The 22,992-nt window shown below is 47.5% G+C and overlaps 2 protein-coding genes across 2 annotated transcripts in view; both read left to right on the top strand.

Annotated features, from left to right (window-relative positions):
- Positions 1-6,268, top strand: part of Nup133 (nucleoporin 133) — a 56,845-nt gene extending 50,577 nt beyond the window's left edge. The window contains exons 23-26 of the mRNA XM_004640808.2: positions 270-350; positions 1,252-1,316; positions 2,947-3,035; positions 5,660-6,268. Coding sequence (XP_004640865.1) covers positions 270-350; positions 1,252-1,316; positions 2,947-3,035; positions 5,660-5,796 — 372 coding nt within the window. The 3' untranslated portion in view covers positions 5,797-6,268. The remainder of the gene's footprint in view (positions 1-269; positions 351-1,251; positions 1,317-2,946; positions 3,036-5,659) is intronic.
- Positions 6,269-11,400: 5,132 nt separating this feature from the next.
- Acta1 (actin, alpha 1, skeletal muscle) lies at positions 11,401-14,067 on the top strand. The gene is made up of 7 exons (XM_004640807.2): positions 11,401-11,508; positions 12,210-12,350; positions 12,442-12,766; positions 12,972-13,133; positions 13,225-13,416; positions 13,515-13,696; positions 13,780-14,067. Exons 2-7 carry the CDS (start codon positions 12,222-12,224, stop codon positions 13,921-13,923), a joined length of 1,134 nt encoding a protein of 377 aa, XP_004640864.1. The 5' UTR covers positions 11,401-11,508; positions 12,210-12,221; the 3' UTR covers positions 13,924-14,067.
- The last annotated feature ends 8,925 nt before the right edge of the window (positions 14,068-22,992 follow it).

Raw genomic sequence — 22,992 nt, 5'->3', positions numbered from 1 at the left:
TTGAACCGTGGTTCCTGTGCTTTGCCAAGCTTGTTCCAAGTAGGTGCTTTAGACCACTGAGCCATCTCTCCAGCCCATAGGATATACATATTTTTAAAAGACACTTCATTATGAAGTAGATAAAATGTAGTTCACAAATGTGACATTATTCTTGGCTATAAAGATACCCCCAGCTTAATAAAAAGACTACTTATCAATAAATTTCTCTAGTGTTCTGTTATTAGTTCTAAATTCTGAATAATTCTTTTCCTTACTGTGATTCGCCACAGCTATACATCTGTGATGAAAACAGAAGAGCTAATGAATATGATTTTAAGAAAGCTTTGGACTTGTTGGAATATATTGACGAGGTAAGTAAATTCCCTTGGTGATCTCAGGTAACTGAATAAGTATGAATAGAAAATACTTCTTTTAGTCAGTCATGACAGTGCTCATGAAAAAAGACTAATTTCTAGTTCAGTTACTCTTGTCTCTTAGAAGGCATCCAGCCCTTTAAAAAAACTGCTGGGAAATTCTAATTCCTGATAATCTTCACACGTTCCCAGGTGCCTTTTTCTGTGCCCAAGTAAGATTGTGGGGTCTGGCGTGTAGGTCAGTGGTAGAGTGCTCATGAAGCGTGTGCAAGGTCCTCAGTTCAATTTCCAAACTGTACCTTACCCCCACCCAAAAAGTAGCTCTTAAAAGTTCTGAGGCGTTTTTTCTCATAGCAATTACCCTAAGAAAAGTTGGTTCTTTAATTTTAAAAAATTGTAGTAGGAATTCTGTTGGATAAGTAGTTGTTTTGTTACTTGACCATACAATCGAAAGTTATTTGAAAGATGATGAAAACAATACTTTTCTTATATAGCCTTGCTTAAAAATTTTAGTCTCTCAAAATTTTTTTTTCTCTCTCTTTCAAAGTTCTTGATGAAATCAGAATGTCAGTGAATACTTTATCAGAACCTAATTTACATAGATAATGATTTGTTTATTTTTCTAAGTGATACTGGTACTGACAATTTAAAGAACAGACTGCAGAGATAACTTAGCAGCATAAGTGCCTGCCTGGTAAGCACAATGTACTGAGTTCAATCCTTGGCAGCAAAAAAAAGGAAAGGAAAAAAAAGTTGAAAAAATTGGAAATTTTTTAGTTATGAATTAAACAAAGCAACAGTGTTTATGTAAGATTAGGAGTTGACATAAATAAATTTTAAACATGTATTTCTCTTCTGAAGCTAAGATTTAATCAAGATTTTTTATTCTACTGTGAAGGAAGAAGATGTGAATATAAATGACCTCAAACTGGAGATCCTTTGCCGAGCTCTGCAGAGAGACAAGTAAGTCCCAGCTGACCTGGTCCTGGCTCATGTGGTGTGAGGCAGCCGTGATACCACAAACCAGACAGTTACGTGAGCTTCTGGCTGCACGTAATGACAGCACGTTGTGAGCTTGTTAGCAGTTACACTGGTAATCTGACATCTTAAATTCAGAATAAAGGATAGCCTAAAGATTTAGAGCCCTGTTATAATAAAGTCAGTCTGGGTTTGTTTTCGTTTTTGCTGTGGTTTTATTTGGTTTTCTTTTGGCATTACTGAAGCTTGGACCCAGGGAGGGCTAAGCTACAACTCTAGCCCCTGTTTCTTGAGACAGTCTTTCTAAGATGCCCGGACTAGCCTTGAACTTGTAGTCCTCCTGCCTCAGCCTCTCAAGTATCTGGGTTTACAGGTGTGAGTCACCATGCCCAGCTAAGTCACTGCTTTTTGTATTAGCATTTAGACTGTCTGTTTACACAGAAATTATACCATCCTTATATTCACAGAAGTTGAATCTGTTGTGCCAAACAAGACTCAAAGCTATGTTTTGTTTTTTTAATAAAAAATGATTGCATCTTAAGGGTCAGTGCCTTGAGTTGTTTTGTTTTGTGGCAAGGTCTCAACACATAGTTCAGGCTGGCTTTGAACTTAGTATATAGCCCAGCTGGCCTTGAACTCAAGGTGATCCCCTGCCTCAGCCTCCTAAGTGGCAGTTACAGGCATGCACCACCTTAATTAATTTTAATTTTATTGAGAAATATGAATGATACAGTTTCATAGCTGATTAATAGGACAGTTTCAATAATCAGTACATTGTACATTGTTAGTAGTTATCCATAGTACAAGAAACAGACAGGATATACTGTCCAAACACTATTAGTACACCTCTTTCTTCTTATAGAATTAAGCAAAAGTAGCTGTATATTTATCCTATTTTTTATATATAAATACAAAATGATCTTTCCTTTGTATCCCCTTTTTTTTGTTTAGTCCTGTCAGAGGTAGGTATTCTGTTGGCATCTAAATAGGTGTTTGAATTCAGCTAAACAATCCAACACTGTCTAGCAGTCTAAAATATTAGTGGATTATCCTCAGAAGTTATTGACTTGAGCCTTTTACAGCTCATCATTATTAATATGGCTTTACTTTATATAACAGGAACATTTCTTATGTGTATTCTGTAGCAAAGGACCCAGGACTGCCCTTTGGTAGGGATTGGTGCCTAAGAAGTGACAGGAGTGAGTCTCGTACTGAGGGCTCCTTTTACCAAAGTGCTTGGTCTCCTGTTGGGAGCCTGACCTCTGCATCCCTCTCCCAAGATCCTGCTCTGGGCACCTTTGGTTTGTTGATCCTGTTCTGGTTATTCTGGCTTGCGAGCCTCACGCTGGCTTCTTGTATGGCAGTTTTTGGGTGTTTTGTGTCTTATGTACACTGAATACACAAAATCTGATGCACAGCGGAGATGTTGGTGAATAGCTGTCAGAGTGTGATTTGCATCTGTACAGAAATCGGAGTGTTTCCAGCTTTCAGAGTTCTTTATTCAGAGACTGAACCCAGACAAAGCCCCAGTATCAACAAAAGTCATTTATCTCAGCTAAGTCCATGACTTCATTACCCTCATGGTGGGCTTTTTTTGTTGTTTTGTTTTTTCCAGCTGGTCTAGCTCAGATGGTAAAGGTGATCCCATTGAAGAGTCAAAAGGCAGTATATTTGTGAAAATCTTACAGAAACTTTTAAAAGATGGTAAGTGGATTGTTACTATGAGAAATTATAATTTTCTGAATTTTAGAAATCTTAAAATAATGTATATTTGTCAAGATAACAAATGATGAAGTTTAAGATGAAGCAGTCTCCTACTCAAAATTAGAGATTTGTTTCCAATGAAAGAAAGGCTTATCTCTGTTCTCTGCACTTGGAAGAGCACATGTCAGAGTAAAGTTATCCATGCACACACTTGTGGGTTCTCTGGGCGTCCAGGTACAGGTGTGATGCCAAGAGTCTGTACTGATGAAAGTAGTCATTTTCTTTGACTTTTCAGTCAACTCTTATGAAGACTGAAAACTTGAAATGAGGTATAAGCATTTTTTGGTATATTCCCTGGTAGGCACTCTTTTTTTTGTTACTGTTGTGTTGTGTTGTTTTGTTTTATTTTGTTTTGCTTTGGTACTGCAAATCAAACACAGAGCCTTGTGCTTATCAGGGAGATGTGCTGCCCAGCCCCAGTATATTCACTTCTAAACTGACCATACAACACTTAGCAAATGTAGATGTTTGCATAAATCCATTTAGACATTAAGACTCTAAATCTCAATTTAGAGACAAGACTCAAGAAGGGGCTGTATTTTATGGGTTTTGTATTTAAGGTAATGATCAGAATTCCCCTTACTGATGAAGACAAGGTGTAAGTGAAGAAGCTGCTTTGAGTATAGTACTTATTGTCCAGGGAAAGGTAAATGAGAAGGCAGAGTGACTGTCTATAAAAAACCAAGAATTTAAAATGTGGAGAATGCTGGACAAGACATGAGAGACTTGGCACATTTTATACATGAAAATAAGTATTGTAGAATTACTAAAATGTGGGTTGCCAAAATCCATGCAGTGTGTAAAGTAGGCTAACCTGGAGCAGACCCATCTTTCCAAATGCCGGGATGCGCTTCTTCATCCATTTTGCAACAAATACACAGGACAAAAGCTGCTGTTGGTCCAGCAGCCCTTCTGAGTGAACAAGAGTGATACCCATCAGGGCAGCATCTACACTTCACATGCTTCCTTCACATGTCTGCAGGATACATTATTTTTTTTTAAATATTTTATTTATTTATTTGATACAAAGTCTCACTAAATAGTTCAGACTCTTAGTGATATTCCTGTCTCAGCCTCCGCAGTGCTGGGACTACATGCATGTGCCACCATGGGGCCAGCACGGAGTCCAGTACCAGGGATTGAACCCGGATCCTTGTACTTGCCAGACAGGTGCTTAGACTGCTGAGCCATCTCCTCACTTCTTGCAGGATACATTATTTGTTCTACATAAAACACTCCTGCCCCACTGTCTGGCATACAGTAGTTGCTATAAACATTTGTTGTTTGAGTGTGTAGAATTGTGTGCAGATCCTGGCCATAGTGCCTGTCTGTAATCCCAGCACTCAGGAGGCTGAGGCAGGAGTATTAGTGTGAGCTTGAGGCCAGCCTGAGCTGCATAAGTGTTTTCAAGGCTAGTCTACATAATGATACCTGTCTTCAAAAAACAAAAATATTAAATATTAAAAAACCTCAGTATAGCTTTACAATGTAATATAATTTTACAAAGAAAAGGTCTTTCTTAAAATTATATTAATTGTAATAAATGATATGCAAATGACTCGGATTTAGTTAGCCTCATAACTTTAACACAAGTATTTATTTATTTTATGTATTTAGTATAGGGTCTCACTACACAGATTGGACTCATACTGATCCTCCTGTTTTCGGCTTCCCAAGTGCTGGGATTACAGATGTGTACCACCACACCCAGTCTCAATTGCCCAGTCTCAGTTGCCAGCTTAGTGTGCCCTGGGGACAGAGCCAGCATGGCAGGCTAGGGATCGAACCTCCGACCCCTGTGTCTGCCTAAGCAGGCACTTTAATCCGCTGAGCTATCTAGCTGGCCCTAACACAACTTTTTTATTACATAACAAGTACAAAAATGCCCTTAGACACTTCAAGGTTTTTTGTGGGGGGGGTGGGGGGGTACTGGGGATTGAACTCAGGACCTGCTTGCCAGGCAGGCACGTACACCACTGAGCTAGCTCCCTGACTCTCAAGGGTATTTTTTTAAGAACTAGTGTTTGGTTTTGAGAACCTGATAATGTAACAAATTATCTTACTTATTTAAAATTTCATCCCATTTTTTTAAACTACAAAATAGTGCATACTTTTGTTAATTTCGTAGCCCTCAACTTAAAACAGCCCATTCAGCTGATGTTCTTTGGCTTTTCAGCGGTGTAGGTGGCTACCTGCCCTGTTGACTCCAGCTGAGATACTGGAGCTGGCTCTTCAGACAGCGTTTCTTCTAAATTCTTGCCTGAATTGAGGAATATATAATTACTCAGAATACTTCCTTTTAAGTGACTTAGTTTAAAACTTTTACATTGAAGGTTGGTCTTAACTATAGGAGAAAATGAAGCTCTTCAGATCCTACTGAAGCCTTTACATGAGTGGCTGTGGGCAGAGGGAAGGGCCTCCAGCAGAGGCTTGTCTAGACTTGAGAGCAGACGCAGGGGCGGCATGCGTGAGGCCCTGCGTAGGAGCGCAGGCGCCTTCTCAGTGGTCATTTTACTCACTCAACAGTTTTGCAAAAATAAAAACACCTGTGTTTATATTTGCAGGCATTCAGCTCAGTGACTACTTGCCAGAAGTGAATGACCTGCTACAAGCTGATCAGCTGGGAAACCTCAAGTCCAACCCATATTTTGAGTTTGTTTTGAAAGCGAATTATGAGTATTATGTCCAGGGGCAAATGTAATTTTTTTGTAAAAATATAATTTTTTCTAAAAGTTTTTATGTGACTCTTTGTAAAAATTTTAGGCCTTAAACAACTAGAAGCTTGAACCATTTTATGTTTATAGGTAAAGTGTTTGTTTGTTTGTTTGCTTTTTGTTCTTTATTTTGAAGCTAATACTAGTTATGTAACTATAATTTTGGTTTTGGGTTACATGGATTTTTTCCTCCTTTTTTGCAGCTGAATTTTGTCAGCTGTTTGATGCCCTTTCTAACTCACTTGGCCCAGTGAATCTGGCTTCTTACCCTGGTTCTGGCTGTTGTGTGCACAAATCACTTCTAGGTCTCAAATGTTTGGTCATTTTAAAAAATTATGAGATTGCCCAAGATTATCTCTGAAGGTGCTGTGACATGGTGTCGTATGTTGACCTGGGGCACTTGGCATCTGTTTAGCTTAGGGTCAGTGGGAAATACCTGTCTACAAGATAAATGCCAGGTTTTACTGACCTCTTATAAGACAGAAGAAACACAGCAGAATGGGTATAATTTCTGTAGGTTTGATAATTGATTAATTTCTCTACATAAATAGTGAATAGTACTAATAGAAGCACTTTAATGCATGAAGTGTGCATGTGACTTCTCACCTACCCATATCTGTCCTTGAGGACAAGACAACTACACAGTGCCATGTGAGTTAGTCTCTCAGCCCTGGGGTTCCCTTTAGGCCTAATGTATTTTTATAGTTCTTACTGAGTTCTAGTTTCACCACAGTTGGCCCTGGTCACAAGCGTGTGTGATGCTTGAAACTACTGTGGATTGTCCTAATATGAAAAGTAGTGTTCTCTTAGAACTTACTTGTCCTAACTGGTCATCACTCTTATCTGGCTTTCAATAAAAAAATTATACAGCGCCACAGCTGGCATACTACACTTTGGCCAAAGCCAGTGATTACTAACCACCTTACTTAGCCTGGAAGGTCAGAAGTTAAACCTGGTGATTGGCCTGGCTTCTGAGCCCTCCCCATGTGTCCTCTCACCTGGACTTCCAGTCCAGCTCATATTTGGAAGAATAAGCTAATCTTATTGAGTTGTTTATCTTGACCAAAAAAGGAAGTTAGCAGCCTGGGCTTTGACTTGTTTGGAAGAATAGGCTAATGGAGCCATTTCTCTTAACCAGAGAAGGAAGTGAGGAGCCAGATCTTCTGTGTTCATCAAAGAATTATGTGCCACTTAGCTCAGTTTCTCAATGAAGTAAATGCTACCATTTGAACCCCAAACATCTATGCCCGAGTTTCTTCATGTACTGGGGCATAAATCCAGGGCTTCTATACTAAGGTACATTCCTGTTCTGTCTTTATAATGTTGAGATGGTTCCCAATGACCAAAGTTGGGTTCTCACTAAGCCATTGTGAATTCAAAATTGTAATCGTCTTCCCAAATGAGTCCTGGTATTGCAACTGATGACCTTCTTGTTGAATTTCCTACTGTCTAATCTATTTTCTTTGTTCAGGTTTGGCAGTCCTACACCAGGGCATGTAGGTCTATCTCCTGTTATCTTGTACTACACACACAGTCTCTTTAGCCATGTTCTACCTTTGACTGACCCATCTCTCACTCAGAAGTTGTCTTCTTGAAGATAATGCTACTTGGAAATCCTTGCCACCTGGAATAAAATTTTTTTGATATGTGGAAAAAAAAAAAAAGAATTATGTGTGACTGCATAAATCAAGGAACCTTGGTGACTGCTGGTAACACATGGCAGATTCCTTTGGAAAGCTTTGCTTGCATCTGGGCACAGCTGAGTTCCATTGGGACCTTGAGTGACAGCATCAAGGTGTTGCCCTTGACTCTGAACAGAGAGAAGGCAGCAGTAGCCATGGGCTGATGTTGATGCATGGTGGTGACTCTAGAACCTTGAGGGCCATAGACCTTGACCCTGGGGAGCTGAGGCAAGCTTCAGAGATTGGAAGGTGTTTCTCCTGTGACCAGGGCTCTGGGCCTTGGTGGGGGTTGAGGGCTGGGATGTGTGTAAGAACAGGCTCTTAGGATGATTCACTGGCTGTGTGCTGACGCCCCCCCCCCCCCCCCCCAGCCTCTGCACCAGACATGTTGAAGCTGCCTCAGAAATAGCCCTACCACTATTCCTATTCTGTCCTGGGAATGCCTGAAGAGAAGTAAGCTGCATATTCATGTGTAAAATACCACTCATTAAATACCAAAGTACATTCTAAGAAGTAATACTGTGTTTACAAAGAAGACTAGAAAATGAAAAACCTGGTATTAAAAAAAGTATTTGGAATAAAACAGACCCTGTTAACTCCCCACCACCACCACCATGGCCAAAAACAACTTTGGTTCCTATTTGAAATGTATCTTGGAATGTTTTAGACTGTGTGTACTTTTTCATTTTGTGACCTTTTCTTCTGTGAGCTGTTGTAAGCATTTCGCTACTTATACCCCAAAGTTTCTCAGCCTTTCCCCTGTCATTGCCCTGTCAAAGGAGCCTTTTGGGATGGTTTTACCAGTTGCTCTCAACCTAATGCAAGTGCATCATCACATATCTGCTGTCTTAATGTACCATGACTTGAGGGGTGCAAGTAAATGTAAATATTTTTAAGATTTTTTTTTTTTAATTTCCTAAGAAACATTTTTGCCCTTTTTGACAATGTTGATTTTTTTTTTTTTTTGAATGAGTGTTCTAAGTATTTTTCAGGCTATAATTTTTCAGTGATTGCATGATACTTTATTCCATGGCTGTACTATAATTTATAGCTCACTCAAAAATTAAAATGGAGATCATTGAATGTAATGAGGTTTACCATTTTTAATAATTTTAAATAAACATTCCAAAAACATAGAAAGTTGTCCTAGCCTTGCCTGTTTACTTGGGACGTATCAGCGACCTGCACTCATATGTCCAGTACTCAGCCTTAGTGTTCCTCAGGTCCAGGCATTTACCCAGAATTGATCTCAAATCTCAGAGCAGTCTCCTATTTTTTGGAAATGGTATCACAATAGTTCAGGACCCTGGAACTCACTGTGTAGCCCCAGCTGGCCTTGAAGCATTGCCACTTCTGCCTCAGGCTCCTGAGTTCTGAAAGCTATGCCTGGCTTTGAATCAGTCTTGTAGGGCAAGTGTAACCCAGCTGAGAAGGCAGAACCTTCTGGAGTTGACTTGCCCGAGGTCACAAAGCAAATTGGTGGGTGAGGGGCCTGCTCTGCTGAACTCCCATTCTTGCACATGGCCATGGGTAGAGTAGCCAGCCTCTTGTGGTCCTTTCTCAGATAACATGGTTGCCCATGAAGCCATTACTTTGCATTTCAAGATGGCTTACTTTGTCCTTTGGAGAAGGCCCCTTAAGGATCTTTGTATTTCCAGAACCACTAGATGACAGGAGAGTCGGAAGCTCTTTCCCTGCCCTGGCCACTCCAGTGTACCGCAGGGCAGCCTGAGCCCTGCTCCCCATGACTGCTGTTTAGCCTCAATATATCCTTAGCACAGTAAGCCCCGGGCTATTGAAAGCTGGGATGTGCAGAACCTGGCCTGTCCACCTGCAGATGGTGAGAAGGCTTAATTGAAATGTGAAGGCCTTCCACAGAGTTTTATAAGCTCATGTTTAAATTGGTAGAAATACTGGAGAGGCCAAGCCAGAAAACTGTGAAAGTGAGGGGTATGGGGGGGGGGGCAGCACTCGAGGTAGGGTACAAGCCAGGCTGCATTGACACTGATACGGTGGAGCTGGTGCTTCACCAGCTTGGGAGTGGTGGTATGGGAGGGCTGGATGACCCCAAGGACTGTCAGCCAGCACATCTGTCACATGGCAGAGGGGGACAGCTGAGCCCCTGGCCACCTGCCATGTGCAGTACTTGTACCAGGAGGCCGCCTATAGCTTCGGGCACTTCGTGCATAGCTTTTAGGGAGCATGAGTCCACAAGCTCAGACAGACTTGTCTGAGAGCAGGGAAATGCACTGTCCAAGAGTGCTGAGCAGTATCTGCTCCTCATCCCCACAAGGTGCCCTGTGGGTGACACTGCTGTCCTCCCTTCCTCTACAGCCCAGATGAAAGTCTGACATTGTACTTGCTGGCTTATTTTTCTCTAACATTTCCACTACCCATGACATAGGAGGGTAAGGGCCTTGAGGGGAAACTTCGATCCCTTAGTCCTTCGTTCTCTAACATAGTGGGAAAGCTGAATATGAAACCACTGGGGCTTTTGGCTCTTTCTCCTTGCTGTTTCAACTCCACCAACCCTACTTTGGTCATTTCAGGGAGAGCTGGATGGTGTAGGCTGCAGAGTGGGTCAGTGTCCTTCATATCCTCCTTTTAGAGAAACTACACCTGTCTCCTGCCGAGTTCCACTACCAAATGTGAATTGCAACTATTTTTGGGAACACTTAAGACATCAGAAAAACAAATGACATCCCTGGGCACCCCATAAAGCATGTCACCAAGTTTGAAGACAGAAGATGTTCTTCTGGGCCTTCTTGCCCTACACCCTACCCCCAAACTGAGAGGCGCTGGCAGAATGGCCTCCACTGACCCCACTCTTTTACTATAAGGAGATCCGGTCCCCAGAAGCCCAAAAGGCATATCCCCATGTATCCACGGTATAAATAGAAGCCGTGCAGGCCCTGGCAGGTGGTGATTCCAAGGTGGACTGGGAGCAGCCTGGCCTGCAGCATCATCCTCTAAATATAAAGACGAGTTCGCAGGAGGAGCCACTGCCCTGATTGAGTGCACAGTCTTGGTCCTCAGTAAGGACACTGCCTCACCTTCCCATCAGCCACTGCCACCACCACTTCCAGGCCTAGCCAGGCCCAGAGGTGGGACACAATACCACCAAGTAGTCAGGGTGGAGGGCTGCTAACAACCCAGCCAACCTGGTAGTCAGTGGTTGCTCATAGGGGAAACGACCCCCACCTGACTCCTTTCAGGCCCTCTGAGCATCCTGCAGCACTAAGAGGACAGCCCAGAGGACCCTGATGGCCAGAGCCTCCTCAGCCCCAGCCTCTTTTCTCCCCACACCCACACCAGTTGTCTGCCCAGTGACAGCTGTGTGCCCTCTGGCTGCCTGTGGCATCCGAGGTGGGGGGGGGCCAATTGGGGTCAGAACTCTGGCTGGGGGGCTGGGATGGAGAGGGAAAAGTGAGGTGCAAGCTTTCCCCTCCTGCCCTGCCAGTGTCCGGGTGACTGCCTCTGTACCTTGTCAGCCCAGCTATCCCCACAGAAATTGCACACTAGGTGGAAGGCTGAGGAAAGGACCCCAGGGATGGGGTAATTGTAGGGGACCCACGGTCAGGCACCATTGCAGCACCTGGGAGCACAGGGTGGGTGGGACGAGGAGATCTTTGTAACAGGTGCAGCTCCGAGCTGGGTTCACAGGGGTGAACCTTGTCCCACCCCACCTCAGGCGGGAGGGAGGGGCAGGCCCACTGGGGAGACACTCCATACATGGCCTGGTCTCTCTTACCTGGGCTAGGGCCAGCCCGGTCCTTCTTTGGTCTGCCTAGGGGACCCAGGCAGGGCCCAGGCCAGGAACCAGCTGAAGGAGGGCACTTGTGCCGACACCCAAATATGGCTGTGAAGGGCAGCAACATTCCTGCGGGGCGGTGTGGAGGGAGTGCCTGAGGACTATATAAAAACCTGAGCTGGGGACAAGTGGTCACCAAAGTGGACAGCCACCCTCCCACGGCAACCGGCCGAGCCAGAGAGCAGCAGGTGTAACCACCCACCCAGGTAGGTCTGCAGGTGGGAGAACACGGGGCAAGACCTTCAGTGGGCTTGCAGGGACCTGGGCAGAGCCCCGCTGGGTAGCCACAGGCCTGTGTCCGGCACTGTCTCCAATGTCTGTAGACTGACTTTCAGCCCATCTGGGCATCTTACCTGGCATTTAGGACACACACAGGGAGACAGAATGTGGGCTGTGGTAGGAATTCAGTGTGGCCTTCATCTTCTCCCTCCCCACTGCAGTCTAAAGTAGAAAATACCACCCCTCTCTGGAATCATAGACAAGACAAAGAGTCCCTTTTGAGCCTAAATATCCAGGATGTCCCACAGCCCTTCCATGGGCAGCACCTGCTCACTCTGGCCAGGAAAGCAGCTGGGGTCTTAATCCCTCTTCAACAAATGAGGCCTCTTGAGCAGAGGACAGATGCTAGATTAGTGAGCAGGTGGCTTGCCGTGAAGGCAGAGCCCTCTGGGGATACCAGCCCCTCAGTACCAAGCTGGAGGACTTGGCGGTGTGGTCTCCACCCTGTGCCTCCCTCCTCAGCAGCACAGCCCTGAGCTGGGTAGGGTTCTCTGTGCCCTTTTGCTGATGGATGCAGGAAGCTCAAGCTGCAGGTGACTCTGGGTCTCTGGGGAGGGAGGGCCTTTGGCAGGTAGGCAGAGGCACCTGTGGACTGCTGTGTGTCACCACTGTGTCCCTGTACTTGCAGAAACCCGACACCATGTGTGATGAAGATGAGACCACCGCTCTTGTGTGCGACAATGGCTCTGGCCTGGTGAAAGCCGGCTTCGCTGGTGATGACGCCCCCAGGGCTGTGTTCCCCTCCATCGTGGGCCGCCCTCGCCACCAGGTCAGGCAGCAGGGTCTGCAGAGGGGCTGGTTCCAGCATAGCGCTGGTGCCTACAGCCACGCTGATCAGCACATGGTGTCTCCACTTGCAGGGCGTCATGGTGGGTATGGGTCAGAAAGACTCCTACGTGGGTGACGAGGCCCAGAGCAAGAGAGGTATCTTGACCCTGAAGTACCCTATTGAGCATGGCATCATCACCAACTGGGATGACATGGAGAAGATCTGGCACCACACCTTCTACAATGAGCTGCGTGTGGCCCCTGAGGAGCACCCAACCCTGCTCACTGAGGCCCCCCTGAACCCCAAAGCCAATCGTGAGAAGATGACCCAGATCATGTTTGAGACCTTCAACGTGCCTGCTATGTATGTGGCCATCCAGGCTGTGCTGTCCCTCTATGCCTCTGGCCGTACCACTGGTGAGTGCATATATCCAGACCCAGGAGGAGCTGAGGCTGTGGGACCTGTGTCCCCAGTCCCAGCCTTGTGCCCCACCTGTGGCTCTGCCTTCTGGCCCTGCACTGTGCCCCTAGCCCAGCTCTGTGTTGGTCCTTCTTTCCAACCATGTACCCTAACTTGCACCTGAGTCCTGGGCCAAGCCTCATGCTGTCTGCCCTGGTGCAGGTATTGTGCTGGACTCTGGCGATGGTGTCACCCACAACGTGCCCATCTATGAGGGCTATGCCCTGCCACATGCCATCATGCGTCTGGACCTGGCTGGCCGCGACCTCACTGACTACCTGATGAAAATCCTCACTGAGCGTGGCTACTCTTTCGTGACCACAGGTGAGCGGCCTGGGTGCCCCAAGGTAGGTTGAGCAGGAGTAAGCCCCAGGGGTCCCCTCCCTCGTTGAATCCACATCCTGCTCCTCTGCAGCTGAGCGTGAGATTGTGCGGGACATCAAGGAGAAGCTGTGCTATGTGGCCCTGGACTTCGAGAACGAGATGGCTACTGCCGCCTCCTCCTCCTCTCTGGAGAAGAGCTACGAGCTGCCTGATGGGCAGGTGATAACTATCGGCAACGAGCGCTTCCGCTGCCCGGAGACGCTGTTCCAGCCCTCCTTCATCGGTAAGCCCCGCGCCCCGCCGCCCACCCGCAAGTCCCCGGGCCCGGTGTCCCGCTGATCCGCGGGCCTCCGCCGCTCACGCTGTCCCCCGGGCCTGCAGGCATGGAATCCGCCGGGATCCATGAGACCACCTACAACAGCATCATGAAGTGCGACATCGACATCAGGAAGGACCTGTATGCCAACAACGTCATGTCGGGGGGCACCACCATGTACCCTGGGATTGCTGACCGCATGCAGAAGGAAATCACCGCCCTAGCTCCCAGCACCATGAAGATCAAGGTGGGCGGCGGCCGGGCGGGTGGGGGCAGGGGCAGCGGGCGGGGCGGCGGGGCGGTGGGGCCACCTGACACGCTGTCTTGCAGATCATCGCCCCCCCTGAGCGCAAGTACTCCGTGTGGATCGGCGGCTCCATCCTGGCCTCGCTGTCCACCTTCCAGCAGATGTGGATCACCAAGCAGGAGTACGACGAGGCCGGGCCCTCCATCGTGCACCGCAAATGCTTCTAGGCGGCGGGGCCGCGCTCTCCTCAGGACGATGACGCCGTGTACATACAGTGACTCGACTTACCTCATTTTGTTATTTTTGAAACAAAGCCCTGTGGAAGGAAGTGGAAACTTGAAGCATTAAAGCAGCCATTCTCTTAAACCGCATTAAATGTTGGTCGTCTTTATTTACAGGCGGGGAAGGAAGGGGGCGGGGGCAAGGCGCCGTCCTTCCGCCTCACTCTGGGTACGACCCTCAGAAGACAAAAGTTGTCGCCCCTCCCCACAGTGTCCCCTCTGGATCGAATCCCTCCCCCAGCGTGGGGGGCCGTGGTGGTCCTGCCGGACCCGCCGCTGGGTAGGGCAGCTCCCTCCCCCGCACCGCTCCCAGGAAGGTGGCCTCAGCTGGGGCGGTCACCCGGCGCTGACCGAGGTGCTGCCCAGAGGCGCGTCACGGGCACGCCTCCGCGGCGCCCAGGAGGTTCCGCGCTGTAGGCGAGGTCTGACCCAAAGGGCTATGCTCAGCTCCTCATGAGCCAGTTTTAAGACAGTCGAGATCTCTTCCAAGCTGGCAAGGCCTCTGCCTACTGCAAGGTGCTGGTGGCGCTAAGAAGCGCCCCTCTGGAGGTCTAGGAGGAGTGCCAGGAGAGGGAGGGGAAAGCAGAAAGCATTCCTGAAAAGGCCGCGCCCAAGACAAAACGGAGCGCCCGGAGTGGAGGGGTGGGATGGGGGGATGGGGGAACCTGAACCCCCAGGCCAACCGAAAGAAGATGACCCAGATCATGTTAAAGACTTTCAACGTGCCTGATAGGTCTGATCCCTCTCCCTCCCCAGTTGTCTGTTGCTGCCCCACCTACCTTGCGAAGGACTCCCAGCACCCACGCTGTGCACCGAAGCATAAGCATTAGCCTCCGTATGACAGCTAGTCTTGCTTCATTCATCCAGCTATCCACGAAAACCCAACTCGATGCATTTAACCCAGACTCTCCTTCCAGGAAGTCCGTAGTCTGTGTGGAGCCTCTCTATTTATGTAAGTGTCCACCCTGTGTGGCCATCCTTACCCAGAGAGGAGGACGTAAGCAAGAGGCAGAGGAGCACCCACTTCCAAACATTTTAAAGGTACAAAATATACTCACATAATATGAGATTCTGTGGGTAAGCAAAATGCCTATTTTTTTTTAATGCCTGCATGCTCCTAGTCAATATTCCTTTTTTTTTCCGGTTCCCAGGATTGAACTCAGTACCTTGAGCCTGCCAGGCAATCAATATTCACAAGAGCAGAATTAAACAGATTCAGACAGAAGGGAGGTAACAAACTCATCTGTAAGTGAGATTATAGGTGGGATAGAAAGACAGATAAGAGCCACATGACTGTTTATTTCTTCCTCTCCGGCTTTTGATAGCTTGATAAAATTTTGAAGCCTTGTAGGCAGTGGTACTGCTAAATCTAGACATTCAGAATGGGTATTTGGTAAAGCTTAAGATTTAAATAAAGCAAATCTGTGGCACCAAATTTATTGAAAATAATGTATTTTTAAGACTGGTTTTTTGTTTTTGGTTTTGGTTTTCTTTGCGGACCGGGGATCAAACTCAGGACCTTGTGCTTTCCAAGCAGGTGCTTAAGCCACTGAGCTATGGCCCCAGCCCCTAAAAATAATGTATTTTTTAAAAATGAGCTAGTCTCTTGGAGGAGCCCAGCATTTTACTGATAATACTGGACATTCATAAGCATACCTAATATACTGATTTTGAACACATTGAAAATATTGGTTGTACAGAGGCATATCTAAGCAAACTACACACAGAGATACACAGACACAAACACAGCATCTGAATAACTCATATGGCCAGCAGCCTGGAAAGGTGTTAATATTACAGGAGTTAGCTAACTCTTAAATACTTTTTTTTTTTTTTTTTTGGTCTTTTTGAGACAGGATCTCACCATGCAGTTCAGGCTGGCTTTGAGCTCACTTTGTAACCCATGCAGGTATCAAATTTGCAATAATCCTCCTGCCTCAGCCTCCCAAGCACTGGGATTACAGGCATGTGCCAGCATGCCCAGCTGCTTTTTTTTTTTTTCTTTTTTCTTTTTCTTTCTTTCTTTCTTTCTTTTTGATACAGGGTCTCACTATGTAGTTCTGGCTGGCCTTGAACTCACTACAAAACCTAGCCTGGCCTCGAATTTGAGGTGATCCTCCTGTCTCAGCCCCCCAATTGCTAGGATTATGGATGTACATCACCAACACCAGTGCAAATACTAAATCAAAACCCCTGTCACAAGGAAGTCTCTTCCTTGAGACCTCAAGGAAGTATTATGAGAGAGACTTGGTGGTCTGTTTCTGCTACCATCAGACTCCATAAGTGACTCACAATATTTCAGGACTGAAAGAAGCTTCAGCTCACTCTGGCAGAATTGCCTTAGCAATTCTACTAGTTGGTAGCTAAAACCTGCCTTTGATATTACTGTTGTGTTAACAATGTACAGAAATTAGAATTGTGTTATTTCACTAGAAATGTGTCAAATTAAAAAATTGCCTGACTTTTCTGATAGTTCTCTAAAAAGATATAACTATCTCTATTAGTGTTTGGTATATTGTTTTATTAATGTTCTATATCTCTTATGCTTTCATAATGGGTTATATTTATAGGTATTTCATAAATTCCAATACCTAAATTAGGCATGGAAGTGTTTCTTTTTGATAGTATTGTGTGGGAAGGAATGAGTCCTTATAAACCAAAGCAAACCAAACCGGGAATATACAAATATATTTGCCGGATGAAAAGAAAAATAACCATTCCCAGGAGTTCTGTGTTTGTAATAATATGAACCAAAAAGTGCTTTGTGTGCTTGTCAGGTCACTGAAGGAAGACAGGGCAGAGTCTCCAGCAAATCTTGGAGAATCATTACACTTGTTCCTTAGTATTGTATAGGGGATACTGGCAAGGAAAGCAATCCCTAGCACTGAGACATAGAAAGAACAAGGGCTATGAGATAGCTCAGCAGACTGAGCGCCTGCTTAGGCAAGTGCAGGGACTGTGGTTCAATCCCCGGTACCAATGCTGCATAGGCTCTGCCACCAGGCATGCTGAGCCAGCCACCAACATCTAGCATGGTGGAGCTGGCCTTAATCCCAGCACTGGAGAGGCTGAGAACAGGAGGATCACTGCAAGTCCGAGCTGTGTAGTGAAACTCTGTACCAAATACATTTTTTAAAAGGGAATATAATATTCTCATTTCCTAAAAAGAGCATTCCACATCCCTACCTACTGGATCTGTCTTTTGCCACCTCTGAAAATCTGCTAAGCTCTCACATGCATGCGGGGGGAATTTTGCTCCAAATTTTCCCTGGGCCTGCGCATGCAGTGAGTCTGACAAGTCCTCAGATGACAGGCAGCAGCTGGGAGGCCGAGGGGCCAGGAGCCCCTGCAGCCTGCAGCTAACAAATGTCCCTTGCATCCACAGGCACCAGCTAGGCCATGAGGGGAAAAAAGGGCAAAAGGGACAAATTAAAATAGGACAAAGTGATAAATCATAATGACGGCTCAAGAGTATCATGACAGAAGATTTTTTTTCTGTCCTTTCATTTTTTTCCAGACATTCATGAAATGGTTTATTATGGATTTTATAACAACTCAGAAAGCAGAAACTTAGTGGAGTGTTCTTTCATATTCCCAAAAGTACAATGAATATGACTTGTAAAGCACAGATGTAACAAAAAAAATCAAATACAGGTCCCATTTCATGACCATTGAACTTAGGTTTTTCAAACTTTTTTTCTACCCTTTTAATATATCCATCTTTCTTCCAATTTAGGTTTCCAATAAATGTGTAGGATACTAATATTAAAAATACTAAAGTGAAAAAGTGCATAAATAAACAGAAAAGTACCCCCTAGCCCAGCAGCCCTAAGTTCTGTTTCCAGTGGTGAGATGGTTTTGGGCAAATCCATGTATAGACTTGCTGGTGACCAGAGGTGGCCTTGTGCTCAGGCAAGGCATAAGAGACCCACCCAGGAGCAGAGCCTGGCTCTCATTCTCATCTGGGAGTCCTATAGATGGGCGGGGTGCTTGGGAAGAGGACCTGGGTCAGGAACTGAGCTCTGGCCTCCAGGCCAGGGCAGTCTGCCCTACACTTTTCAGGAGGGCATGCAGCGGGGAGAAGCCCTGAGCAGAGATGGGAGTTGGAGGCTCAGTTCTCCTCCTGCCCATTCCCTGAGAAGTTCTGAAAGGCTCCCTGTTCTGCCATCCTCTTCCAAGCAGGCTGCTTGCAGCCCAGCTCCTTCCCATCAATGCTTGTTTACTGAACCTCTCTAGGACTACAAGTGCCGAAAAACATCTGTGGACAAGGTGATGAGTTCAGACTTCTTTTTAAATGCTTTAAATGTGCCAGGCATGGTGGTACATGCTTGTGATACTAGTACTAGGAGGCTGAGGCAGGAGGATCACCATGAGTTTGAGGTCAGTCTGGGCTACAGAGTGAGTTCAAGGCCAGCCTGAACTACATAGTGAGACCTTGTCTCAAAGAACAAAACAGAAAACAAAGAACAAAAAACAAAAAACAAACAAACAACCCACCCCCCAGATTCTGGGTGCCTTACTTCTATGTCTGGAATTCATATTTTCCCTAGGTTTTGTCTCAGTCTCTAGTGTCCACCCAGGACAGGGCCAGGGGAAAGCAGAACCCCAGGCCATTGAGGTCCAGCACATCTGTGTGGTCTCCAGGGTCCTTCCCTGTGAGATGGAAAGCTTGTGTCTCCTTTCCCATCTGCCTGGCTTTGCAAACCAGGGCTCAGAAAGCCAAGCCAGCACTTCTGATCTAGGCCAGGGTAGGAGTTAGGCCCAAGCGACTCCCAGCCACAATGCGCCAAGGATGCCCTTTGCCCTCTGTACCAGTCCTTGCCCTGTATTTTCCACAGGGCAACTGGGAGGAAGAGGGTCTCTAGGCTCCTGGAGAGCACACCACTGTGGAGTCCAGCCAGAGAAGTCTCCTTCTTCTTTTTTCTTTGTCACTCTATGTGTTTTATTTAAGGGCAAGCCCAGACTGACTCCCTTCCTTCTTCTGCGGTGTAGACTCTTGGTGCTGGTGCTGGTGCTGGGCCGCAAGTGACCTGTGCATTTGCATTGCTGAGGAAATTGCTCTCTCACCCACTGCCATGCAGGTCAGGAGACCAATCTTTGTAGGGCAGACTAAGCACTCACTGCACACCACACAACATCCATATTCCAGGTTTCCCAGAGAATGGAGCCTCCAACTATTAGGAAAAAGAAGTAGTTGTGAAGGAAGATTGCCTAATGGACAGACACTCCATTGCCTCGTTTTCTAGAGAAAGGAATCTTCTGCCTTGTCAGTGGGAATGTGAACTAGCAAAACCATTATGGAAACTCACATGGAGATTCCATAGAAAACTAAACCTAGACATTCTGTTTTACCCAGCTATTCTTCTAGGTATCTTCCTGAAAGAGTTAAAGACCTCATACTACAGTGAGACATGTGTACCCATGTTTAGAAGAGCTAAATCTTGGAAGCAGTCTATCTTTCCTTCAACAGATGACTGGTATTATGACTTGTGTCTAGATGACCCCCCAAAGCCTCATTTGGTGATAGGTGGGGCCTTTCAGTGGTGGCTGGATGTAGAGTATGTGGTCTGTGAGTTCTTTGAGTCCCTAGGAGGATGGCTCTTCCCAGGCTGGGAAGTCAAGACATGCAAAATCCAGTCTTGGTTATTGTTTCCCTCATTCTCCAGTGAGATCCAGGACCATATCCCTCCCATTTATTTAACAAGTACTCGCTGAGAACCTACAGTGTGCAGGAGATACAGTGGTGAGTAAGAAGAACGAGGACATCAGCACCAGGGATCCTATAACCCACTGTGGGGGTGGATATGTATCAGCAGTACAAGCAACAGTGTTCACATGATGCAGGGGAGAGGAGACTCTGGGATGGAGTACAGTCTGAGGCCTGGCATGGGGTGCAGCCCTGGCCACTGGGGTGGGGGTGCAGCCTGGACCTGGGATGGGGTGTAATCTTGGGCCCTGAGGTGGGGGTGCAGCCTGGGCCTGGGACGAGGGTTCAGCCTAATTACCAGCCTCTTTACTTTCTTTCAATCTGCTGGGGTTTTGCAGCTGACAGGGAGGTCATTCAATGTTCTATAGAAAACTCCCAAAGCCTGCAGGAAAATGAGAGTTTGTGCTATTTTGGTCTCCTCCTATCTCATGCACTAATGGGGATTGGGAAGATGGTGAAGGTAAAAATCCAGAGAAACCGGCCGCAGCCAGCCCTGCTTATCCCAGCATCTGCTCTGGGTCCCGTGCTGTGCTGGGGAGGGGTGCAGGGCTGGGGGGCACAGTACCAGCACCAGGAGCAGTAAAAAATGAAAAGGGAGGCAGGGGTAGAGATGCTGCAGCTGCTGCACAGCCCTGCGCCTGCCCGCTGCGCGGTGAGTCACCCACAGTGCCAGCTCCCACGTCCTGCCTCTATTTTTATATCAGCGCCTGCTCATATCTGACTGTTCAATAAGCCTTCCAGCTGGCGGGGCAAATCTGATGGTGGAGGATGAGGACAGAGAGAATGATTTAGAAGCCTAAATAGGAATTACAAAGCAATCCTCTCTCACTGGGAACTCTTTGCCTATTAATCACTAGGCACTGTGAGCTAAGCGCTGTGGTGCAGGGCAAGGGGCCAGCAGGGAAGCGGCATAGAGAGCCCAACAGCCACCACCACCAGCTCGGACACCACGGCAGCTGCTGGAGAGCAACTGTGCTCACGGACACCCGCATGACCAGACTCCTAGGCACACCTCAGTGCGTGTGTGTGGTGGACACCCAGAAGCAAATGCAGGAGACTCGAATCCACAGTTAGATGTCCGACCACAGCTTTGTTTACTTTTAGTTTTTGGAAACAGGGTCTCATTATGTAGCTCAAACTTGCCATCCTCCTGCTTCAGCCTCCTGGGGGCTGGAATCACAAATGTGCATTACAGCGCCAGTTCCTGGGGTTGCCATTCTGCGAGTGCTGTTGCCTTGTGCCAGGCGTTCTGTGTCGCTGAGCCTCAATTTCCCTATCTGTCTAGAGGTTTCTGTGCCTGGTTTTGTGGGTGGGAGAAATGTAGCAGCCAAGGGAACTCAGGGTGAATGCAAGCCTGGACCCTCTGGCAACCCACTCCTTGGTGCATCTATCAATGCACTGCCCCACAGCTTCCTAGGGAGCAAGCATTGGCCTTTCTTGGCTGTGATGGGTACAAAAGACTTTCCAAAGTCATTGAATGGTTCAAGGGCAAGAGGTGCTGGGCTCTGTCCTTTGTTCAGAAACTGGAGCCCCTGGGGGGAGTCAGTCTCTTCACTCAGAAGACTTTGGGAGCCTCTAAGATGACACTGCTCTGCCTGCCAGGCTGTATGGCCACACACACCCAGACTGGACACCCTTGGTGTACTGGTATTCACTTCTTCACACTGTGTTCTAATGTGGGTGTGGCTTGTGTGGGTCCTGGGGCCTCATGGGTACTCAGAGGAGGCAGGTCATAAGCTCTCATCTCCTGAGAGGTACTTGGTGAACTAGGAGCATGCAGGTCCTTTCTGACCATGATTTTGGGAGCCATGACAGCCACAGCCAGATCATGCCCGTTTCCCCAGGATGCCATCCCCTGTTGCTCTCTTGGCAGCTGTGGTCTGATGAGGAAGAGGCGGGGCCTCCACATTCAGAAATGCTGTGGGGCTCCCTGTGGCGGAGCCTGGGCCTCAGCTACCCCTGGGGGTCCAGAGTCAGACCTGTGACTTCCCGGCCCACCTCAGTGAGGGCCTCCCCTTCTGGAGACACCTGGTGCCATCCCTCCTTACACTTGGCCTGATCCTGAAGGAGGCAGAGGGACACTGATAAGTGACCTTTTCTCTTTCTGCTCCCATCCTTGGACAAGTAAGCACAGCTTTAAGCAGGTTGCCGGTGAGTACCTCGAGGGGTGCCTCATGCTCTGGGAGGGAGAAGAGCCTGCAGGCCCCACAGAAGGCCCGGGCAGGGGGCTCAGCACACACAGCCACACTCTCTCGTTGTACCTCCTCCACCCCCTGGTCCTGCTCTGGGTACCATGGCAGGAGCCTCGCCCTTCTGGAAATGTCTTTGGTGCCTTGGGTACCTGGACCAAGGCTCATCGCCCCTTGTCCTCAGGGTTCAGGTTTCCTGACTTTGCAATGTACCCACCTTGGCGGCAGGGTGTCCTTCCTTGACTCGTAGGGTACCTACCTTCAGGCCCCCATCTTTCATCTGGGTCTTGTTCTCTTGAGCCCAAGCTTCCCTCTTAAAGGGGCCTGTGTAATACAGCAGGCGATATCGCTGCCATCGGGAGCTAGGGCCAGGGGCCAGGTATTCCTTCTGGGAGCTGCCTGTCAGGCGGAAAGTAGAGGGTTGCTCTTAATGGAATCAAGAAACAAGGTTGAGGACAGATCACAGTCGTCACTACTGCTGTAGCAAGAAGACTGCTTCTCCCAAGTCAGGCAGACCTGGGGTGTGTGCTGGGGGTGGGAGCTAGCTGGGACAGGTTAACTGTCTCTTCCAGGTGATCTCTTCAGGTTCTGGCTCCTGCTGTTTGTTACACCTGTGCACAACTTCCCAGTCTGCTTAGGACCTGGGTGGGTCCTGGGCAGCTCCTCTGTGTTGTTGTGGACAGCAGCTTTTCTGCTGGGCCATTGGGCAGGGCTCGCCGAGACAGCTGGGCACATGCCTGCCATTCCGCCCAGCATGCTCATCCTCTCAATATAGGTGCTGCTGGCCAGGCAGCCTGCTGCTTTAGGGCAAGGCCAGAGGGGACAGGCCAGGACAGTCACCAGCTCTCTCCTTGCATGGCCAGGGCTTGCAGGCTGACTTCTCATTTGCGTGTATTATTAGGTCCTATGACGCTACCGCTTGGTGGGCCATGGAAGTGCAGGGTGTGTTTGTCTGGGGAGTATGGTCAGGGGTCCTCAGCCCAGTAGCACCACCAGGCCGGAGGCCTCTCCTTGCCAAACACAAAGGTATCTTGAGGCCATTTCCTGCTGTTTGAGACTCAGTCATGGGCCTGCCTTGCTCAGCTCCCCCACTACATCTGTGGCACTTGTATTCTGTGA

This window comes from Octodon degus, unplaced genomic scaffold, assembly GCF_000260255.1.
Source record: "Octodon degus isolate 3935 unplaced genomic scaffold, OctDeg1.0 scaffold00127, whole genome shotgun sequence".
Classification (NCBI taxonomy): Eukaryota; Metazoa; Chordata; class Mammalia; order Rodentia; family Octodontidae; genus Octodon; species Octodon degus.
Note: the sequence above shows the minus strand (reverse complement) of the source record. Positions and strands in the feature narration are given on the sequence as shown.

What these genes read in the sequence shown, in the direction of transcription:
- Acta1 (XM_004640807.2), top strand. Translation starts at nt 12,222, where the DNA reads ATGTGTGATGAAGATGAGACCACCGCTCTTGTGTGCGACAATGGCTCT. An exon ending in TGGGCCGCCCTCGCCACCAG is followed by an intron (nt 12,351 to 12,441) that starts GTCAGGCAGCAG and finishes CTCCACTTGCAG; the next exon opens with GGCGTCATGGTGGGTATGGG. An exon ending in GTTCCAGCCCTCCTTCATCG is followed by an intron (nt 13,417 to 13,514) that starts GTAAGCCCCGCG and finishes CCGGGCCTGCAG; the next exon opens with GCATGGAATCCGCCGGGATC.